At 30.6% G+C, this 21,358-nt stretch overlaps 1 protein-coding gene across 4 annotated transcripts in view; it reads left to right on the top strand.

Moving 5' to 3' along the window:
- The window catches only part of LOC143197896 (uncharacterized), a 133,120-nt gene extending 113,638 nt beyond the window's left edge, over positions 1-19,482 (top strand). For 3 of the 4 annotated variants that reach the window (XM_076406692.1, XM_076406694.1, XM_076406693.1), the window contains 5 exons: positions 11,405-11,581; positions 12,636-12,881; positions 12,935-13,100; positions 13,968-14,077; positions 18,924-19,482. In XM_076406692.1, coding sequence (XP_076262807.1) covers positions 11,405-11,581; positions 12,636-12,881; positions 12,935-13,100; positions 13,968-14,077; positions 18,924-19,120 — 896 coding nt within the window. In that variant the 3' untranslated portion in view covers positions 19,121-19,482. Of the gene's footprint in view, positions 1-5,898; positions 6,464-11,404; positions 11,582-12,635; positions 12,882-12,934; positions 13,101-13,967; positions 14,078-18,923 lie in introns of those variants that run through there. The other variant, XM_076406695.1, reaches the window with a different exon arrangement.
- The last annotated feature ends 1,876 nt before the right edge of the window (positions 19,483-21,358 follow it).

The following is a 21,358-nucleotide window of genomic DNA, read 5'->3' as shown; positions in this document are numbered from 1 at the left end:
CCTTTGTTTAATGCAGTCAAATATTTAACATTATATCATATCAAGCGCTTAACAAAGCAAAGAAAAGATGGAATGTAAAAAAATATCTGCCACACAAATTGATTGAAAATGCCATTTCGAACTCTCTCAACATTGGCATTTGATTTCTCCCAAAGAGTTCTCTAAGGCCAGTTGTGACTGATGGAATTGAATAATTTGAACAAAGAAATATTGTTGCAAATACGAAAAATACTAGCAATAGCGAGTGACAGTGGCAAAGCCATTCTATGGCATGAAATCCAGAAATCCTCTCAAGTGCACTGACAAGCCAGAACACTTTCTGATGACTACTTGATTAGATCGATGCTGTATGATTTTGCTAGCACACGTGTTCGAAATTCTGCAAAAGTACGAGAACAGATCCATGATTAGATAGCCAAGAAACCAACATCATTCCTTAAACACAGTAGTACATTATTGCCAGAAAGATGGGAGAAATTAAGTAAATTATGTAATATACATTATTAATTATTATAATTAGTATTATAAAATTATGGATAATATTTTAATTAATTTGTATTGCACTAGTTTTTCTCAATATATATGTATTAAGGTGATAAAATTAGCACAATACATGAAAGTGCCTAACATATAAAACTATAGGAACTGCTAGGGCGCCATCATGTCAGCAATAATGCTGAAAATCTACAAAATAAACGATATTAGACTGCTAATGAATTTACTATATATTTTAAATTGATAGTTGGTTCTCAGAGAAGAAAGCACTATCATTTTGTAGCCTAAACGCTTGAAACAACAGCATTTTCGGCTTTCTTTAGTTGAATAATTAATATTTCCTCGAAATTAGTACTTTTTATATGACGCATATACTGTAACTGACCTAGTTTATGCGCTTAAATTATTATATAGTGCAAAATGTTCTTAGCTGTAATAATCATCAATCATTGTTAGTTAGTTATATGATTAATCATCACATACTAATTTGAAGTAAATGATTTATTTAAAAGTATAATACACATGATGGAGTTTTAGAAAAAAAGCTCCAAGAAGTTTTTATATATTTCCATTAAGCAAAATAGACTTTATTACTTTTAAATAATGTAAATTAAACGTTATACCAAAACGCTTGAATAGTACTGACGTAATGTTTCGCTCTTTCGTAAAGACTTATTTTTATTGTAATGTATTATTTTCGTCCATGAATGTTATCTATGGGGCAATCATTTGTATGAGGGCCATTTTAGTATAATATAAATATTTACTTAATTTTTTATCATCTTTCAAATAGTTGAGGTGTGACATAATATCTAATTAAAATTGAATGAATTAGATTACGTGCTTGCATGTATGTATTATGACTTTTTTTCACTTTCAAAAACATTTTGGGAGAGAAATTGATACAATATATATCATTCAAAATATTTTCCATAATTTTCTGTAACACTTTTTCATCATCGATAAATTTTCACTAACGCTGCTTCGATATGAACAAGTGGTAATCAGAAGGCGCTATGTCTGTTAAGTATGCTGGATGGCGCAGAACTTCCCATTCGAGCTGCAAGAGTGTATCCTTCACAACCCTTATCACCTGTGGCCGTACGTCATCAGGCAAAATAACGGCATTGAGTCTGTTACTCACCATTGATGGTTCATGATCATTTATTTATTTTTAGTATTTAAATGAAAATCAAACATAATTTTTAAAATTAATTTATTAAAATAAAATCCTATACAAATATACATAAGTGTAAATAATATAAATATATATAAACAAAAAGCAAAAAAAAACAATTATGAACTCTATTCTAGGCAAAATTTAAATATTTATAATTCTTCTATAACCCCTTCCCATATTTGTTTAGTGCCATCAATTTTATGGGATCTATTGGAGTTCTAACTGATCTTGATATATTGAAGGTAAACTTTAAATCCTTCCCTGTTGATATTGCATTAACTTCATTAAACCTAAAATACAATCACACCCCAGAATAACTTTTAAAATTTGGTCTTGAAAACATTATGGATTGGACAGTTGAAACATTAAAAATTGATGTGTTTTTTAAAGATATTTAGATTTTAGAGTATAAATACTCTGTGGAACTACTTAATATAGAATGTAGACAAATAGTGCATGTTGTCTCTTTTTCAGAAGTTTTGTTAAATAGACTGAAATAAGACTAAAATACAATATTAGACTTTTGTTTTTCTCAGAGCAAAGTTCTCTGGAACTGAAAATATAGACTCAACTGGTGATTTAACAACCTCAAGTAGTACTAGATCTCCCGTTAAAAAAGAATATAAGTTATCTAACATGTTCATCTTCTTCACAATTTTCTCTGGGAGAATGATGTGAAAAAATGGAAGTGATAATGTGGCCTTTTAAAAATTTCTCGAACATACTAGGTGAAGGATGCTGTTTCTACCTCCATGACCTCTAATAGATCCAACAAAATTCTTTAAGCAATCTTGGCTAAGATTTGTTAAACAAATGTAGTTATTTGTAAATTTGGACAAAATAGATTTCTTTAAGGTAATAAATCCCCTAAAAGTAGCAATTAAATTTTTAATCGATGGCACCGTAACAAATATTTTCTTAACAAGGCAATCAAATTTAAATATACAATAGCTCTATTATAAAATTATTGAACACCGATTGTTCTAAAAAGTTAAAGTATTACAAATATTTTAGGGGTATCTTACAATGGAAAGTAGTACTTATTGCTACTAATTATCCAGTTATCTTAATTATTACCTTCTTGTAAGACTTCTTTATGTAGAAACATCACACTGACAGCATACGAACAACTTAGTAGATTAATTGAATTTTATTACTACTAACATCTTCATAAGTAGGTTTTGATTTTCTGTAAACAAACAATTTATAAACAGACATGTACTAGATAGATGTTATATGTACCTGATAAAAACAATGTTGGATATGCATTTACCTTAATACCTGTTCGAGAAGGAAGGGTAATTCTAAATTTTTCACTAAAATGTCTGTGAGAGGAGTGAGATGACGTTGATATATTTGCATTTTGATTTATCCAGGTAACTTACTACTATTTACTTGATCAACAAATTTTTGGAAAGGAACGAGGTCATTCTTTGGGAAAAGATGTCTAATTTCCGTAGTAGATTTTTACCCTGGTACACTACATCTTTTACTACACTGACGCATTGTCATCAATTTTTATATTATTACTCCATAATAATTAATATAAAACAGAAAATATGCACAACGTAAAACGAAGATTTCTTGATCTACACAGAAACACAAAAACCAAAACCTTCAAACAACAAACTAAAAAATGAACGCCTTAGAAAATGCTGATTTCACACAATTTGATCGACCTATCACGTTCCATATTAGTGGCGGCACCAGGAATTTAAACTAGTCAATCCCAATTTGCCATCGCAGCGCTACCGTTGATTAAAGAAAACATTTCCCGAAGGTCGCCTATACCGTGAAACTTCTATTTTTTCTATGGACTAGATATCATTACTTATTTATCACGTGAGGTTTCATTCATTATGCATTCAGGAATTGTTTGAATATACGCATTTTTGTGGAAATTTGATAAAATATTAGGTCTAATAATTTTTATACTTACGTTGTTTGAAACCCAAAAAACCCTATATATATATATATATATAAGTCGATTTTTGGCCCATAACCATTCATAATTAATATTTCGATTAGCCTCGATGCCGCGAAATCAGTTTTATAACTATGAAATATCAGGTTATGAAATATCATTGTTGGTTAAATTTTAAACTAGGACGAAAAATTATATTAAAGTAAAATTAGTATTAAAGCAATTAAACATTTTAAATATAGAAAAACGAAGATCAAAATAAATGATACAGCAGCTACTTAAAATACAAATGCAACAATTGAATAAAATTTATTTTACGCGTGCGAGATCTCGATGTTGAGGTCCTGATGGTCGGACGACGGTCCTGAAACGAAGTCCAAAAGAAACCTGAGAATCCATGTTTAATTGGCAATGGTGAAATTAAATATATATATATATAAAATATAACTTTTTTATAAGGAGGGAAAAACTTATATAGTCGTTGTGCCAGACTCTGAAAAATAAATACTGTGTTTGTAACTATTTTCCAAACAACAATAATGTCGAAATTAAAGGTCCAAAATATTGCTATATTAATGTTCAATATATTGTTATTTACAATCACACTGCAAACTACACTTCAGCAACAGCTCAATTCCGGCCTACCATAGTAAAACACATTTGGCAAAATTAGTTTTTTTATTCAACATAATTCCCTTCAAGGGTGATACACTGATTATAGCGACCATCTAACTTTTCAATACCATTTTTGCAGTACGATTTGTCTTCATTCTTTTGAGATCTGAGAACATAATTTTCATTGACTACCTTGAAAAAGGAAGGACCATCAACGGCGACTATTATATAGCGTTATTGGACAGTTTGAAGGACGAAATCGCCGAAAAACGACCGCATTTGAAGAAAAAGAAAGTGCTGCTTCACCAAGATAATACACCGTGTCACAAGTTAGTGAAAACGAAAAGTGACCTCGCGCGGCACCCACTTTGCACAGAGCTTTCTCATACCCAAATGTTCGTTAATGATATGATTTACACGTCCAGTTGATATCCTTAGAGTGTCTGCTATTTCATTTAATTTTTTATTTCAATTTACGGTTATTCAAAATCATTTTGTGAATTTTTTTAATGTTTTCGTCGGTAACAACCTTTTTTGGGCGTCCACTGCATTCACCATCTTTGGTGCTCATTTCACCACGTCTAAACCTAGCATCCAATCCTTGATGGTTGCTTTTCCTAGGGCAGTGTCCGGAAACTCGGCATCAAGCCAAGTTTTTGCTTCAACTGTATTTTTTCCCTTCAAAAAGCAATATTTTATCAACACGCGAAATTCCTTTTTATCCATTTTTTCATAACATTTTTTCAATAACAAAAGGTGCTTAACTCAAAATGTTCTAATTCACAAACTAATGATCCGACAGCTGTCAAATTTAGACACGCGTCTCTTGAGGGTTAGGGCTAAGTAACAGATATATGGATTTAATTCTAGTAGCGCCATCTATGTGTCAGGCCGGAGACTTTTCAAATGAATTGTTAAAATCATATATATTACATACAAATCTACGTAAGCACAAATTCGCCACATTATTTTGAAGGTCACGGCTAGGACGCCAAAAACCAGAAGTTGAATGCGAATAGTCGAACCGAAAAGAGCAACTGAAACAGTAGATAGTAAAAAGTAGTCAAAAGTGAAATAAAAATAATATAATTTTGTGACATATACACAAAATTAAATTACGAACAAAACAAATCTACTTTGTTTCTCGTAGCGGCTTCACCGAATAGATAAAAAGGTTTAGGTAGCTATTAAGCTAACCTGTGTATATATAAGATAAAATGCGTGCAGTAGATTAAACTATTAGGTTAAATAAGACGTTTGTTATTACAACGATTATTTTGTACATATTTTATTTTAAAACGTTTTTTTTATGTTAAATATAAGTTTGATTATTTTTTACTTTTAGTACTTGTTTAGTTTATTTTTCCTTATTTATTTTTTGAAGTAAATTCAATTTTTTAGTTATTGTGTCTACAATTAAGCTTATTTTTACAGTATATTGGCTTTATTATACGTCGGCTAATAATAAACTAAAATCTGGACTGTACATGACCGTGTAGCTGTTAATACTTTAGAGCGCTTATCGCGACTATTTTTTTTTAATTCCATAACGATATGGTGAATATAGTCCCAATTTTAATTATAACAGCAATTAGTCACTGGCGCATTGTTCTCTGAGTAACGCGGTGTTCCCATCTTGTGGTAACGATAGATAATATTTAAATTGTATTATTTGAAATCAGAGCTGTCGCGGAGTAACATGTACGCGGTGATTATTTGCATTTTCGTGGTTCTCTATACCACGGTGGTGAAATCGCAATGCCCCTCGTCATTGAAAGTGAACATCACGGACGGTATTACGGGTGAGAATTACATCCTTCACGATGGCATAGTGTACGTCCTGGGCCAATATGAGATAATAGATGATGCTATTTGGGGATGCCCCTGTTCTGTGAAACCGTGCATACGAAAATGTTGTCCAGACAATGAGGAATTGACTAAAGATTCTCAGGATAGGACTCAGTGTGTGTCCAGTAACTACACGCTGGATGTAAAGGTTTACGATGGCACCCATCCGGTAAAGGAACAGGTCGACTTTTTTACCATTCACGGTGCACAGTGTAGCGACGATTCAACGATCGTTGTCTCCACCAAGTTCTACATCCAGAAGAACGGATATTTTTTCGACGATAACGCCATTTATTACCCGCCCGATTCGTACTGTCTAGATTACTACAATGGTGTCATGATTGCCCTGATATGTGTTAAACCTTTGAAAACCAGTTATTGGGCTCTAATAATTGATATAAGTAAGTGATTGTTATAAAATTTATAAGAAGCACTTTGTCTATTGTCTTTATCTAAGTCTGTTGCATAGTCTAGCCAAAGTTACTTTGTACATACGCCATTTAAATTTGCGACGTCAAAACGTCGCAATATTGCCGTACCAATTCTGAGTTCAGATTGGCTTTGGTATACCACAAAATTCTAATCTAAATAAAATAATTAAACAAATATACTATTATCAAATATAATTCGAAGGGCTTAAAACTACAATTAAGTACACAGTTATAATAGTATGTAGGTTAGGGTTGTGTTTGATTATATTTACATTTAACTCTTTTCCATATCACTTATGAATTAAAGTTCTGAAAGCCTAATCCACCTAATTAACAATTGTCTATCCAAGTAATATATTTTACTTTCGTTAGAGAGCATATTTACCTTTTAGCTTAGTTCTTGTGACCTTCGTACAGTGTTTCCTCGTAAAGACAATTTGATATCACTGTATTTTTCCTTCATTTTTTACATTAATGCCTGTATACATCAATCTTATTAAAACTAGATTTAGTCATTGCATTCTCCTTAATTAATTTGCCATATCTGCAAATTCTCTCTTGACACATTTTAACCAAATACTCTTGTATATTCTGAACAGTAACACACATATCTGTGCATATAAATCTTTTACACTAGAATATCTCTATAATCTTTTATCTAGAATAACATTTCCTACAGTTATCATATATTAATTATATACTTACCGTTTTTTGTTTGCACTCTCATCATCCCACCAATGTGTCTGATCAAGTTCATCCGAAGGTATTATTAACCATTCCAGTTTCCAGCATGAAGTACAATATATCTGCATTGAATTATTAATAAATATTATGACTAATAAAACCTAATCAATTGTTATTCCAACGTTTACCTTTTTCCGTCAACTATTGCTGTCATAACACAATTATTATTATCATCTTGCCGTGAGTGACGATTGGATATATTGATCCTATTCTGAAATATCCACGTCTCATCTAAATACATAAATTGAAATAATAAATCTTCCTTCATTGTGTTATATGCTTTTCAAAATTGTATTCTTTTAAAACCAATATCCGGAAGTTCCATTTTCAAATAATTTTATTAAATTATGTTAGTATTGGAAATCTGCTCACTGTTTTTATTCATTTCATATATTTAGTCTCTGATAGAGCTAACATAAAGCTGATCTTGATTCGTCACCAACTTCCTATGAGGACCGTTTCTTAGTGACCATGATCTTGATTATATTTTTCATTCGTCAATCTGTTCTATCTGGCTTCGGAATTTTCAATCAGAGTCATAATAATTACTTGAATTATTTGATTTGAAATTAATCAAAACAAACAAAGCATTAAAATAACGTTTGCCGGTTTATCACTTTTGTATATCTTAACACTATTGTTTTGAAGAATTTTGAATACGTTTCACAACCGGGCGACTTTGGCAGGCTAGTTCGGTTACACGTCCAAACTTAGCAGAGAGTATTGTGTCTTTTTTGATTAGAATAAAATGAGAAGGAATATTTTATCTGATTTTAAATCGAATTTACAAATTGCGGCAGACAATACATTGAATTTTGTACAAAAAAAACTATAGACTGTAGTATTATTTTCTTGTAACTATGGATCAATTTGCTTATGAATGAAACCGTGTTGTTTTAATATCTCCGTTGATTAGTCATCCTAGAAATATTGACCTCAAAACTTTTACAGTTTGTGGAAAGTTATTTCCACAAACATTATTATTACTAATAATTTCCGACTAACTTACATTTTATCGCTGCAAAAACGTAAAACTAGGTTTCTTATTCTTATTCTTTTAACTTTTTCTCTCTAATCTAATTAAATAAAATAAAAATTGGTAGCACATTTCAGTGTTTCTTTCCATTTAATTCACTTCACTACAAAACTACACAAGCTCGTAGGGTTTGATTCTCTTGAGTGTGCGTCCAAGTGTCTGTTATCCAAAAATTGCAACACTCGTAATCTCATCTACGACAGTTGGAATGTGAAGGCCTCGATGTAAGTAATTGTTCCTATAGCATGTCGGTGAATTCACAATACTTTTTTCTTTGACTTTAAACATCCTGACTGAGATGTAGGAGTTTAAGAGTTCAATGTATTTATAGTTTATACATGAGTGTGTTTTGCCAGACTTCATCGAATGCTTGCACTACGTCCAAGAAGCTAATTTTTTTTCTCTTCATAGACTTTTCAGTAATGTCTATGATGTATTATGAATAATTACATCAATATTTATGAGAACTTCTGGTAGTTATATTTCGAAATATACGAAACATTTAATGATTAACATTTGTCACGAAAGAATTTTTCACGAAAACATAAAAAAGCAGCTAAATTATTAATACTATTAAGACGATGGTATATAATAAAGCCATTTGTAACATATATTAGTGTACATTTTAGATTTCTGCACTTTCCCATATAAACATAGAAATCTGTGTGAATGGAATGTACATAAAAAAGAAATGAAATAATGATACCCAACATGTTTCATAGAATTTTAATATTTTGAAATAACACTGACATAATATAATAATTGTAATTGGATAAGTTCTAGTTTATTATTATTATTATTACTATTTTATTCGAATGTGTGTTTACAAATATTTTTTAAACGTACCATAAGTGAAACGGAGATGTACTTATTAGTTATCATACAAAGTTTAGGGAACGCAGAAAGACGTAATTGTTGGTTTCTATTCTATTTTGAACGGTGTAAAATTATTTGATTTAAATAATGACGCTCAAACATTTTTAACTTATTTTAATATTATTTCAACTGCTACTTTTTAATAACATAATATAATTAATATAATAGTATATAGATAACAGAAACAGTCAATCAAAAACACCTAATAGTTGCCGATATACAACATAACATAAATACAGTCAAAAGTGTTTTACTATTTATCAATCAAAATTGTGTTCTTTTTACAGTATTGCATTGCATGCATATTATATGCACTTTATACACTAGAGGTATGAAACAATTGATGCTCTTCTAGCAATTTCGGCTCTTCTGTACTTAACGTTACCTTCGAACCATGGTCCTTAGCATTAGGCCTAACGACTGGTGTGTAATCAGCTTAAGAAATCATCCCAGAAGACAATACCTAGGGTAGTTACTGACGGATATTTCTGTCATTTAGTGTGACATTTTATCTACTATTCCTAGTATTTTATCTAATGCTACACTATTTTCCATTGGTTTTCTTATTTAATTTCAATAAATTCCCTGTTGTGATCAATTAAACATTTGTGAAAATAAATGGGATGCTTGGATATATCCAATTTTGACGATCTATGATAACTTACTTTATGTTGCTTAAACCGTTCTGACTATATTATTTATTCCTACATTCCTACATGTATATACATATATATATATATATATATATATATATATATATATATATATATATATATATATATATATATATATATATTTATATATATATAATATATATATATATATATATAATGTATATGTATATATATATATATATATATATATATATATATAGAAATAATTATTGTATAATTTTATCACCATGTAAATATTAAAATTATGTGTAATATTTATTTTACTTTAAAATGTATGTATGTATGTTTACTACACTAGCAAAGTGGCCACTTATTTCCGCTTAAATGTGTACGTTTAACCAAAGAAAATGCAGGACTTAGTTCATTTGCAAACATTTTTGGAAGATGTTTATGTTATAGAGCAAATATTTGTACAATTTTAAGTTTATTAAAAATCCTCGATTTTGTTTAAATCATTTTTAAAGACTAATCAATTATATATGTGCCTTCCTTAATTTTTCTGGACAAACTGTACTTCTGCCGCTGTAGAACCTGTGGGATTTACAACCGTTTGTGAAGACCCCTGTCGGCTTCAACTACGATTTTTCACGCATGATCCTCGTACGTAATTCCTTTTTCATTGCTTCTAATTGTTCGTTTCAGAATTTAGTTTCATTTCAGCAGCAATCCATAAATAAAAACTTGGTCCACTAAATGTTTTACTGTTATTCATTCAGAACCAAATTATTGAGCTTCTTTTGATATCCAGCTTTATGTAAATGCTGAAAAGCGTTTTATGTCGATGTTTAGTTCCATAGCAATGTTCGAGAATTGAGTTAGCAATTAATTTTGTACTAATATTTCTCAATAAAGCTTCAAATTTATGGTTATGGTATGAAACTTGACTTTGATTTTGAAACTAAAATGAATTACAAAAATACCATAATAATCAAACCAAAAGACAAATATAATATTCCATTGTTAGATCTCTTTATAAGCCTAAATAATATTTGAAATGATACTGAAAAATATTTTAGATTCTTAGTGTTGGGAAAAACGGACAAATGCTTACTTTTTCTCAAGACTTCCACTGTTATTTTAAGCATTATAAAACTGATACAAGGCTATATATTTATCTACACACACAGAAGTAGGGGTGTTGGCCACCGAAAAAATATCGATATATCGGAGAAAAAATATTTTATATCGATATTTTAGAAAAAAATTGTTATATATTTTTAAGAACAAATAAAAATAGTGAAATATTAGCCTAAAAAATATTTTTTTCTAAATATATTAAATAGTAGTGATATTTTTGATGGACCTTTAAAACTGGTAATTTTAATTTGGTAATTGATTTATAAAAAATATATTTAATTTATTTTGAAAAAAATATCGAAAAACATCGGCTAAAAAAATACCAGTATTTTTTCAGAAAATATCGATATATCAATATTTTTTCTGCATCCCTACACAGAAGGAATCAAAGGTTGCAAATGATAATTTAGTATTTTATTGCCTATGCATGGGTTATATAATTTTTATATAACGCAAAATAGACTAGTTTATCGTGTTTATGTAATATTCTCCTTTTTGTTTCAGATGTTATTTTATCAACAATATGTTTTATCGTTACTGCAATTATGTACAGACTGATCTTAACAGATAACATAATCTTGAAGAAATGCATCATAAGTTTCTCATCCTCTATGTGCCTGGTGTTCATATCTTTGATAATAATGAACGTTCAAGCCAATGCATCAGCTTGTAAAATCTTTGGTAAGTATTGCATATGCTATTTTTATAGATGATGTTAAAACTCTATAGGTGCAAAATTTATATGGTTATTATTTTTGCGTCCCTCTTAAGGATGTGCGCATTTATTTTGTGACAAGGAAATTTTTCCTCCAAAGATTTGTCATCTTGTAAAGTATTTCAAGTTTTTTCGACTAATTTGGACAAATATTTTTGGAATATGGTTATCGTATATTGTAGTAATAATAAAAATAATAAATAAAGTAAAGAAAATATTTTAAAAATTTAATAAATTAAATGCTATAATAATTAATGCAAATAGTGCATCTTAATTTCCTAATAGAGATGCTTGAATTTTGACTGAGTATAAGGCCCCTGCTGATGAATGTTTATATGGGTTATAGTCATTATTGGACAAATCATTAAATTATACTAAGCTATACTATAACAATATCCTTCTTTTTTGGCATAATTAGAACATATGAATTCCCAAAGTGTGTAATTGTAATAGACATAGTCAACAATATATCTCATGCAGGTTTAATTTCTTACAGTTAAAGTTACAGTTATTTCTTTGGCAATTTATTTTGGAATATTAAATCTAACTTCTCCCGCTTTCACGCTCATTCTGTTGAAAGGTGTTATCGAGGTATTCGAAACATATATTCCAACATTTTGTATATTACATTTTGCCCATCAGTTTATTTAAATAATTAGTTCTCTTCCAATGCAAATAGACAGCTATACTATCATTTTTTCTTTTAGTTCGCTGCGAATATAGTTATTTCTAACTATTTGGATCATTTGAGTTCCCGTTTTGGCATTGTTGAGTCTATTTTATATCATAGGATGTTCAACTTTATTGGTTCAGGGTTTAGTTTACAATTTTGCGAATAAGTCTGCTTATTCGCTAATCTAAAGGATATTTATATTTTTGTAATGTCCCTCAAGATAAGAAGAATGGGGAATGAACAAAATTCATATCCCGAGTTTCATCTACGTTTATATAGTTTACAGGCACATTTCGTACTATGAGTTTTTATACATGTTTGTTAGATTTGATTTTACTTTTTTTCAGGGTTTTCATTCTTAACACTGACAGTGTTCTCCTTCTTCTGGCTACCCATCTCTTGCATTGAGTTATTCTATTTGGTGCTGGTACCATTCGAAAACAGACAAAAAGAATGCCGTTGGTATTACTATATTGGAGTATCATCGGCTCTTTCCATCTGTATACTGGCAGTGTCATTATTCTCTGGCCAATTTGGCGTACCGGATATACCAGACACGTTCATCCGACATCCCAGTAGCTGCAAATATGATGGTAAGTTCCGTCCTATCAATGTATCAGCTTGCCCTTAATTATCTTTGTTTTAGTTGGATTCAATCGTACGTTAATTCTGTTTGTTCCAATGATATTGTCATTCACGCTATCTATGATATTTATAGTGATTACCACTAAATGGATACAAAAGAATGACAATCAGGAGGAAGTCAGAAACACTTACTACTGGATTCAAAACAGGAACAACTATAAATTCATGTAAGTTAACATTTTTATCATTAATATTCCAACAAAAATGTATGTTACCGCGGTGTATAATGAGCGAGGCGTAGGATATTTAAATGACAATTAGTTTCTTAACAAAAAAGTTACCTAGATATTAAATTTTTATTAATTGTGTTGTTTTGGTTGATTTTGAACTAAAATTAGTAAAATGAGTAAGAAGTTAATAATTTAAACAAACTAACAGTGATATTCATGTACACAACCGTTCAGAAGTTTGGAAACACTCTACGTTTAGTTTTACATTTAGTTAAGTTGAATTAACAAAATGCTAGTTACTTATCAGTTTTCCCTTATTTTGAAGAAAAGACGCAAAAGTTACTACACCGCCAAGAGTTCAATGACTGTAATAAATTATTAAAAAGAATAAGTAAAATTCGAAAACAAGCAATTAAAAATAAGGAAGGTCCTTTTTGACGAGTTCAAAATTTAATGAACATGTATTTTTTTATTTGTATAAACTAAGTGAATATTACTGTAATGTTTAATAAGATTTGAGTGTAATAAATCATAATCATCTTTTTTGCTATCGCGTTCTATAATTATTTTATGGTTTTCCAACATTTGAACATATAATTAAAATATAATGTGACTGTTCCTATTTATAACATTTCGAGGACTACGTTAATAAGCGGATACTCTGAAGCACTTTGTCCAAAATATCCTAAGTATTATATTCTGATTGATATACATATTACAACATTTATAATTGATCCAACGCTTAATGATACTCATGATAAGGGACTACTCAAACAAACTCATATTATAAAACTGTATTTACCTTACGATATTTTTATAGACGATGTTAAAACTTATTTATATACTTACTTATATATTTTACAGGTGCAGAACTTATATGGTTATTATTTTTGCGTCTCTCTTATGGTGTGCACATTTATTTTATGACAAGGATTCCTCACAGTTGCCACTGGATGTTTTGGAAGCAGCTTTGGGTAAGTAATCTTAAATAACTGAATCTGAAAATAATTGACGAATAATTGACATCTTTGCATACATTATAACTGTTTAACAGTTAGTACAAGAACAAAGGATTAACAAAAAGCGTAACTTAATAAGTTTTTTTTAATAAAAATTGAGAAGAATACCAAAAGAAAAGTTCCCTACTTTTCTAGATATTGTTTGTCTTTCTTTGGGGTACTTCGTTGAATATTATAATTTGATGACTCTTATGAGGACTATCTGTTTGAATTATTATTGTTTTCACTATGTCTATTGTTTGGCGAGAGCCTACAAGCCATCTAAATTTTTTTAAATTTATTTATTGCATTGTTACTAGTCATTGTCGACTAACCTACAATTTACCTTTACAATATTTTTAATCTGTATATATATATTTAGTTCATCGGTCCTTATATATCTTAGTCTCTGGTGTAATAATGTTTATGTATTAGCACTACTGTTTGTTAAATGCTCCTCACTACAATGGACAATACAAGATCAAATGGTTTAATGAGTGTCATGTCGCTTTGCGATTATCATGATTTGCTTAGTAACAGTCAGTATCTGAAGGTCTTGGTGTAAGTAATCAGTCCTGCAGTATCTTGAGTACATTCACAATAGTACTCAGGACTTTCTTCTAGAAATTTCGCATTGTTTTTATATTAGTTTTCATGAAACATCCCTATGATTTAATTACTGTTATTTTAAAATAATCTTGAAAGGAAATAAGATGTAATTATTTATCAATATACAAATATTACAATTAACAAACCAGAGTTATTCACTTGATACTCAAGTTGAAATTTAACTAAGATTACTGTTTGTTATTTTAAGTTTATATATTATGTCTAAATTATGTAATCTTTTATAAACATATTTAATTCTAAAGGAAAATGAGAAAATAAAAGGACATGCAAGGTAACAAATGTAATTTATTTATCAACATATAAAAACCAAAATTATCTATTTCTCTTCAATAATATATCTTGCACGACAATAAAAAATACATTCGTTGTTTCCTCATCGAATCTGTTCGATATGTAAAAACAGCATAGAAACCCCTGTCTCAATGAAATCATTAAAAACAAGGAATGCAATGCAACCCGTGTGCAGAATATACACGTATACATTCATGACTATATTCTTTTAACATTTCATATTGTGATTCATTTACCATGATTAACATAAAATCTTATATCGTATCCGAAACTAAGATTGTAGCTTATACAACAACATATATCCGGTATTTTTGACCACATTTACCCATACTTTAACACTTGTAACATCATTTTTATGTTCTGTGCCTATAGAATTCAATTGGTTTGCGTTCTGACTGTTATATAAATCTTTATGAGTTAATAAATCTAATCTTTTCAAATTGCCACTGCTTAAATTAAGTGGCATATAATCAACGAGCTGTGATTTTGTCAGATATACTCACATAAAGGACATCGAATTATATTTTCGAGTGCTTTTACTTTCGCAGGTTCAGCTATGTCTAAAATATAATGAATTTGGTATGAAACTAAATCCACTTTGCACAATTAAAATAAAAATTGAATGGATACATATCGGGATGGGATGTCCCCATAATCTGTTCAGATTAAAAGTTTTATTATAGCTTTTTTGATAATATTCATAAATCAATAATTAATCCATTACTACCAGCCATTTATAATCAAAATATAAACAGTACAAAACAAATCAACTATAAACAACAAAATTCATAACCTTACAAAACAGAGCTTTTACGTCGCAAAACCAAACGGAAGCTACCGAAGGGTACTGAATATCGCTTATGATTCTCCAGAAATAGCCACTAGACTCATTGTTACTGAAGAAAACTTTGAAACATATCCTTTAAAGGGGTCTAATGGCCGAATCCTCCACAGGTTTCATTTTGACAAATCCAGAAAAGATGAACTAGCCCTCCACGGCAGATGCTAACTGTGATCGCTGACACAATTCCTTCTTTGAAAAGGGCTAAAACTAAAGGGCCGAGACTTTACTAGAGGCCGTCAGCTCTCAATAAAAAAAAACTCCAGGCCCAGATGGTATTAAAACAAACTATATGAAAAATCTCACCAGCAAGCGACTTCTCGAGCTTGCAAATATCATAAACTCCATACTAAGGTTAAAGAAATTTCCCAAAAATTGGAAACACGCATACGTTGCAATTATTCCCAAGAAGAAAGCCAGTCGAATCCATCCGACTACAGGCCCATCAGCCTGATTAGTTCACTCTTCAAACTTGCCGAAAAAGCGATATTGCGCGCTCTCAACAGTTTCACTAACGCAAATCACATAATTCCTAACGAACAATTCGGTTTCCATGCTAAACCATCCATCTTCAAAGCCACCATCCATCAGGCTCTTCGTAAAGGTCGCAGAACTGGAGCCATCTTTCTAGATGTATCCAAAATTTTCCACCAATTGTGACACAACGGCCTAATTTTTAAAGCAAAAAAAGCAAGTTTACCGCATGCCATAATATCCCTAATTTTCCTAATTTAATCCTTTTCAAGTAGAGATCTCCGCGGAAGTTCCATAAGGTTCTCCATTAGTCCCGGCCCTGTTCAATTTGTTTATGGCTGATTTCTCACTCCAAAACCAATCAAACACGGCATTTTATGCAGACGTAGCATCTTCAACCGGATACTATCCCGATACCATTCGTAATAGACTCCAAACCCACTCAACCAGGCGATCGCGTGGTACAAGTTCTGGAGACTACAGATTAACCCGAGCAAAAGTCAGGCTATTATCAATAAAGTCCATATCCCCTGGCTCCAATAAGTGACATACCTCTCCAATTTGATCGTAGGTTCCAATGGTCGGCACAAATCCAACAGCCTATCTGCAAAGGCAATGGCGTGTATAGCCTCCTATATCCACTACTCTGCAGAAAAAATAAACTTCCAATCCCCCTGTATATCTGGTCCGATCGGTCTGCCTTTTTGGAGCACAGGCCACACACGTATATATATATATATATATATATATATATATATATATATATATATATATATATATATATATACGGAATTAAGGTATGGAGCACTAGAACACGGATCAATGAAAAATAGAAACATGTGATCTTTGAGTTATCGGTAGGATAGAAAGAAACATTGCAATCAATAGTGGAGATTAACTCCTGTAAAGCTGTGTATAAGTAACGAAGCGAAGTACTAGTAAACTAGAAACATGAGGTCGGACAGATCTACAGGTAGGATAAAAAGCTATTGAAACCGATGAAGAAGAGTTTAGTTACAATGTATTAGAATTAGATATAAATATCAATTCAACACAACTGGATCTAAAGTTGAAGATAAATCAAATTGACGTTCGATCATATTATAAATGGAATAATAGACCTAGATATCTATATCAGAAAAACAGAGAATTTAATTACCGAAAAAGGATACCAACAATGCATTTTTCGGGTAAAGTATATGTAAGAAATTCATCAAAATGTTAGCACATAAGATTCAATGACATGACGAGCAAGTTACAGTTGGAGAGATAAGATTGTGACTATTGTTTATTCACTAAAGGTAGTAATTATTCGGTAGTACTCAATACTGATGCACTAATAGAAGGACATAAAGAGCAAACAGTGTATTTAATGGAAAGTCTTTATGAAATATAACAGAAGTAGAATGCTTACTTGGAATGAAAATAATGGAGATAGGAGATATTAAAGATTTACCAAAAAACACATAATTTAACGATTGATTGTGGAATTCAACGTAGAAGATTGTTACATCGATTGAATTTAATATTAACATCAGCATAAGTGCAGAAATAATTTAAAATGTACCATATGGAAGATTAAAATGCAGTTTTATCTAAGTTTCGTTAGTTACGAGATCATATCTAAATAGACCAATTTGATACACCAATGGAAGTCAACTTTAATGTTTATGAAAGTGAAGAGATAATGAAAGATGTATATTTGGTTACGAAACCTGATATTGCGTACAGTGTTTCGTTTTTAAGCAGATATATAGAGACACCAATAAAAGGAGCATGGAAAGTTGTAAAAATAGTATGATACCTTAATGGTACCAAAAGACCATGGATTAATGTAAAGCGATAGTGGACTTGAAGAAGCAAGTTATGAAGACTGGGATGGTAATACAATCTAGAAGGTTTTAATGGATTAATACCATTTTATAAAAGCAACCCAGTGGCATGGAATAAATTCATTCGAAGACAACTACATATGTGCATTTTTGGCAGCCCAAGAACAAACTAAATAATTGGTATTCAAAGTCGATAGTGTTTTGGGGGCTATTTTTTAAGAGTGTTCAAAGAGAAAATTATGTCGAAAGAAGAAAATTAATTGTTACGTTTGTATATCACATAATTGTGCAAGCTTATTCGATTAAATCATTAAGTAAAGTTAAGTTAAATTCTCACCATGTAGAAATAGGATAGTCCTAAGTTCAAACAAATCTGTATGTAGAATGTAATAGTTTTGTTCTGGCAATTTAAATGTATTTTTGTAATATTTGTTTATAATGTTAATTAGGTTAATTGTTAGGTACATTTAAATTGATATGGGATGTTAAATATATGATACAAGAGCCAGTGTAGAAAGGAAGAAGAACGATTAGAGGGCGCTGTAATGTGTATCGAGTCTGTTCAAAAATGTATAAAAAAGCATAGATGTAAATAAAGTTTCTCTTTTGTTCTAAGGCCATAAGTGGTGTTCTTAATTTCGTCCCATCCCGAATCATAAGTGATTCGTAACACACTTATCATTACTTTTTCACGCACCTAAACATAGCGTAATATTTTATTGTTATTAATATGTTGCTCTTACACCTGTTTCAGGTATTCTGACTTTAGCGGCTTTGGTCTTGAACAAATACACACGAAGAGAAATCAGCAACCTGTACAGGAAGAAACCGACTGTAGCCGCGCATTCTATTCCCTTGAACTCGATGGCCACCCCGGCCACTCCCGATGTCGAAAGTAACCCATTTTTCCCCAACAACCACGCCAACAACGCCGGCGAGAATAATCGATGATCGTCGATTGTTCCGAACCAGCGCCATCCCCGTCACTACTAGAATAAACTCGCCAAAGACTGATTCAACTATTTAAGTCTTCATCAAACGCAGCATTAGTTAGAGCTTCATTAATCGGTTTCAAAACTTAACGACAGTATTGTTACAATAATTATTTATGACTTATTTATTCGAGAGAAACAAAACGTTATCTTAATTTATATCCTACACTTATATTTTCTTTTTATTAGTTTTAGGTAATCAGTGTAATTTAATAAGAGCAAAAGTTTTTCGCAAGAATCGCAAATAAATTTAGTTTGTATGGATGTTGAAAATATACCAAAGTTTGCCCTCTTTATTTAAAATATAACACTATGATCAAATGGTTTGTTTTATTTCTTATCGTTAAATCGTTTTATTTCTTTTTTTATAAACAATCTGCCCGTGGACAATAAGTATTATTATATGATTTCCGTTTTATAAAATAACTTATAATCTAAATCTTAATCTAGATATTATTCTGTTGACATTTTACGGTTACTAGTTGATACTCTGAAATTACTTTTAACAAACAGCATTATTTAATACACCTATTCAAACAGGAAGATTCTGTATGAACAAACTAATGAATTAATCTATATACATTAACAACAACGTGGTTTCTCTCCTGACTAATACTTGTATATACAACCACATAACTCGAAAGTCCCTAGAAACTAATAACATTTCATTAATGTACTTAACACAGATTCCTTCTTTTAATTAAAGAAGAAATATTTACTTTAACATACTCTAACTTATTTTAAGGTCTGTCCTAACTTATTCTAAAGACTATTCTAACTTATTCTAGAGATTGTTAAATCTCACTCTATGTGTCTATTAATCAGTTCGTATGGTAGTTTGCGTTTGAGCTTTTGCACTACACTGTCATCGCGAACATTTAACTCTTTGGCGAGTGCTCTGGGATGTACTAATAGTCCTTTTAACATTTCGAATCACATTCGTTATGGGTTCTAAGGGGATATCGCGCTGAATCAGTTTGTTGTAGACGTAATATGGGGCATCAACAATGGCTCGTAACACTTTGTTTTGGAATATTTACTAGTGATCGCCCAATAGTCGAAATTCGGCCACGATTTATTAAGTTAATCATATTTCTCTAACACTAAAGGGACTAATTTAAAAACGATATATTATACGTCTAATATATATAAGTAATATATGTCTGTATATTAAAATATCAAGAACTAACAGTTACTGACAAACCTTCTTTATATAGCATTTAATTAAATATAATTTCCATTATGTTTCAATAATCACCAAATTATTGATATGTTTAAATTACTACACCACTGAGCATTATAACAAAAGTATGGTAAGTAAGATTGTTTTCAGTGCCTTCAATTTCAGAGCATTAAATATAAATATATATTGTCTTATTGTAAAATATTGTAAAAAATCGGCCAGTTGCAGTTTTCACAGTAAGTTCATGTCAGACAAAAATCTGACCAGATAAAACTCAAGATACTCCCAACTTGACTTAATTATAAACGCTATTTGAGTTTATGGTATTCGTATATAAGGTTTCACTAAGGAAACAAGCGATCTAGTAATCCAACGTTGCCAAAATAGAGTTTTTCGATAAATTAGCAATACTTACCGATACATAAACAACAAAGATCGTGCAGATGACCTAGACATCAAATTCATCTAGGGATATCCAATATTTCACTGCAAAACATGAAAAGTGTTACTAAATCACAGCAAGATGGAAACAATACAAGTACTGGACAACGCACAGGAGTTCAGATGATTGAAGTGAATAAAACCACATCAACTTGTATGGTGAATAAGTGTTATTCTTAATTTTACAATGAGTACACCAAATTAGTTCTAATCTGGGAAATACATACTATACGTATTTATCTATATCGTCTTGCTTGTGTATATACTGCTGCAAGTACATCAGTAAAAAATTAACTTGTAAATAAAGATTCTAATGTAATGTAAAGGTATTGTAAAGATGTAATACATTTTTTTGTATCCCATGTAATCCTAGTATCCAGATCTTTTTGTTACCCAGTGTTACATAAATTGTTTTATGGTCAATGTTTAGTTGCATAGCGATATTGTAAAATAAGTTTTTTTCGGTTTGGATTAGTAAGCGTAAGCGAAGATTTTTTTTAACATCAACATTACCGGAACCAAAAAGAGCCAACCAATTCAAACACCGATATCTGCTAAAATAGCACCTATCGT

The sequence above is a fragment of the Rhynchophorus ferrugineus genome, unplaced genomic scaffold (assembly GCF_030347505.1).
Source record: "Rhynchophorus ferrugineus isolate W39M unplaced genomic scaffold, kcgeb_rfMv2 rfM6, whole genome shotgun sequence".
Classification (NCBI taxonomy): Eukaryota; Metazoa; Arthropoda; class Insecta; order Coleoptera; family Curculionidae; genus Rhynchophorus; species Rhynchophorus ferrugineus.
Note: the sequence above shows the minus strand (reverse complement) of the source record. Positions and strands in the feature narration are given on the sequence as shown.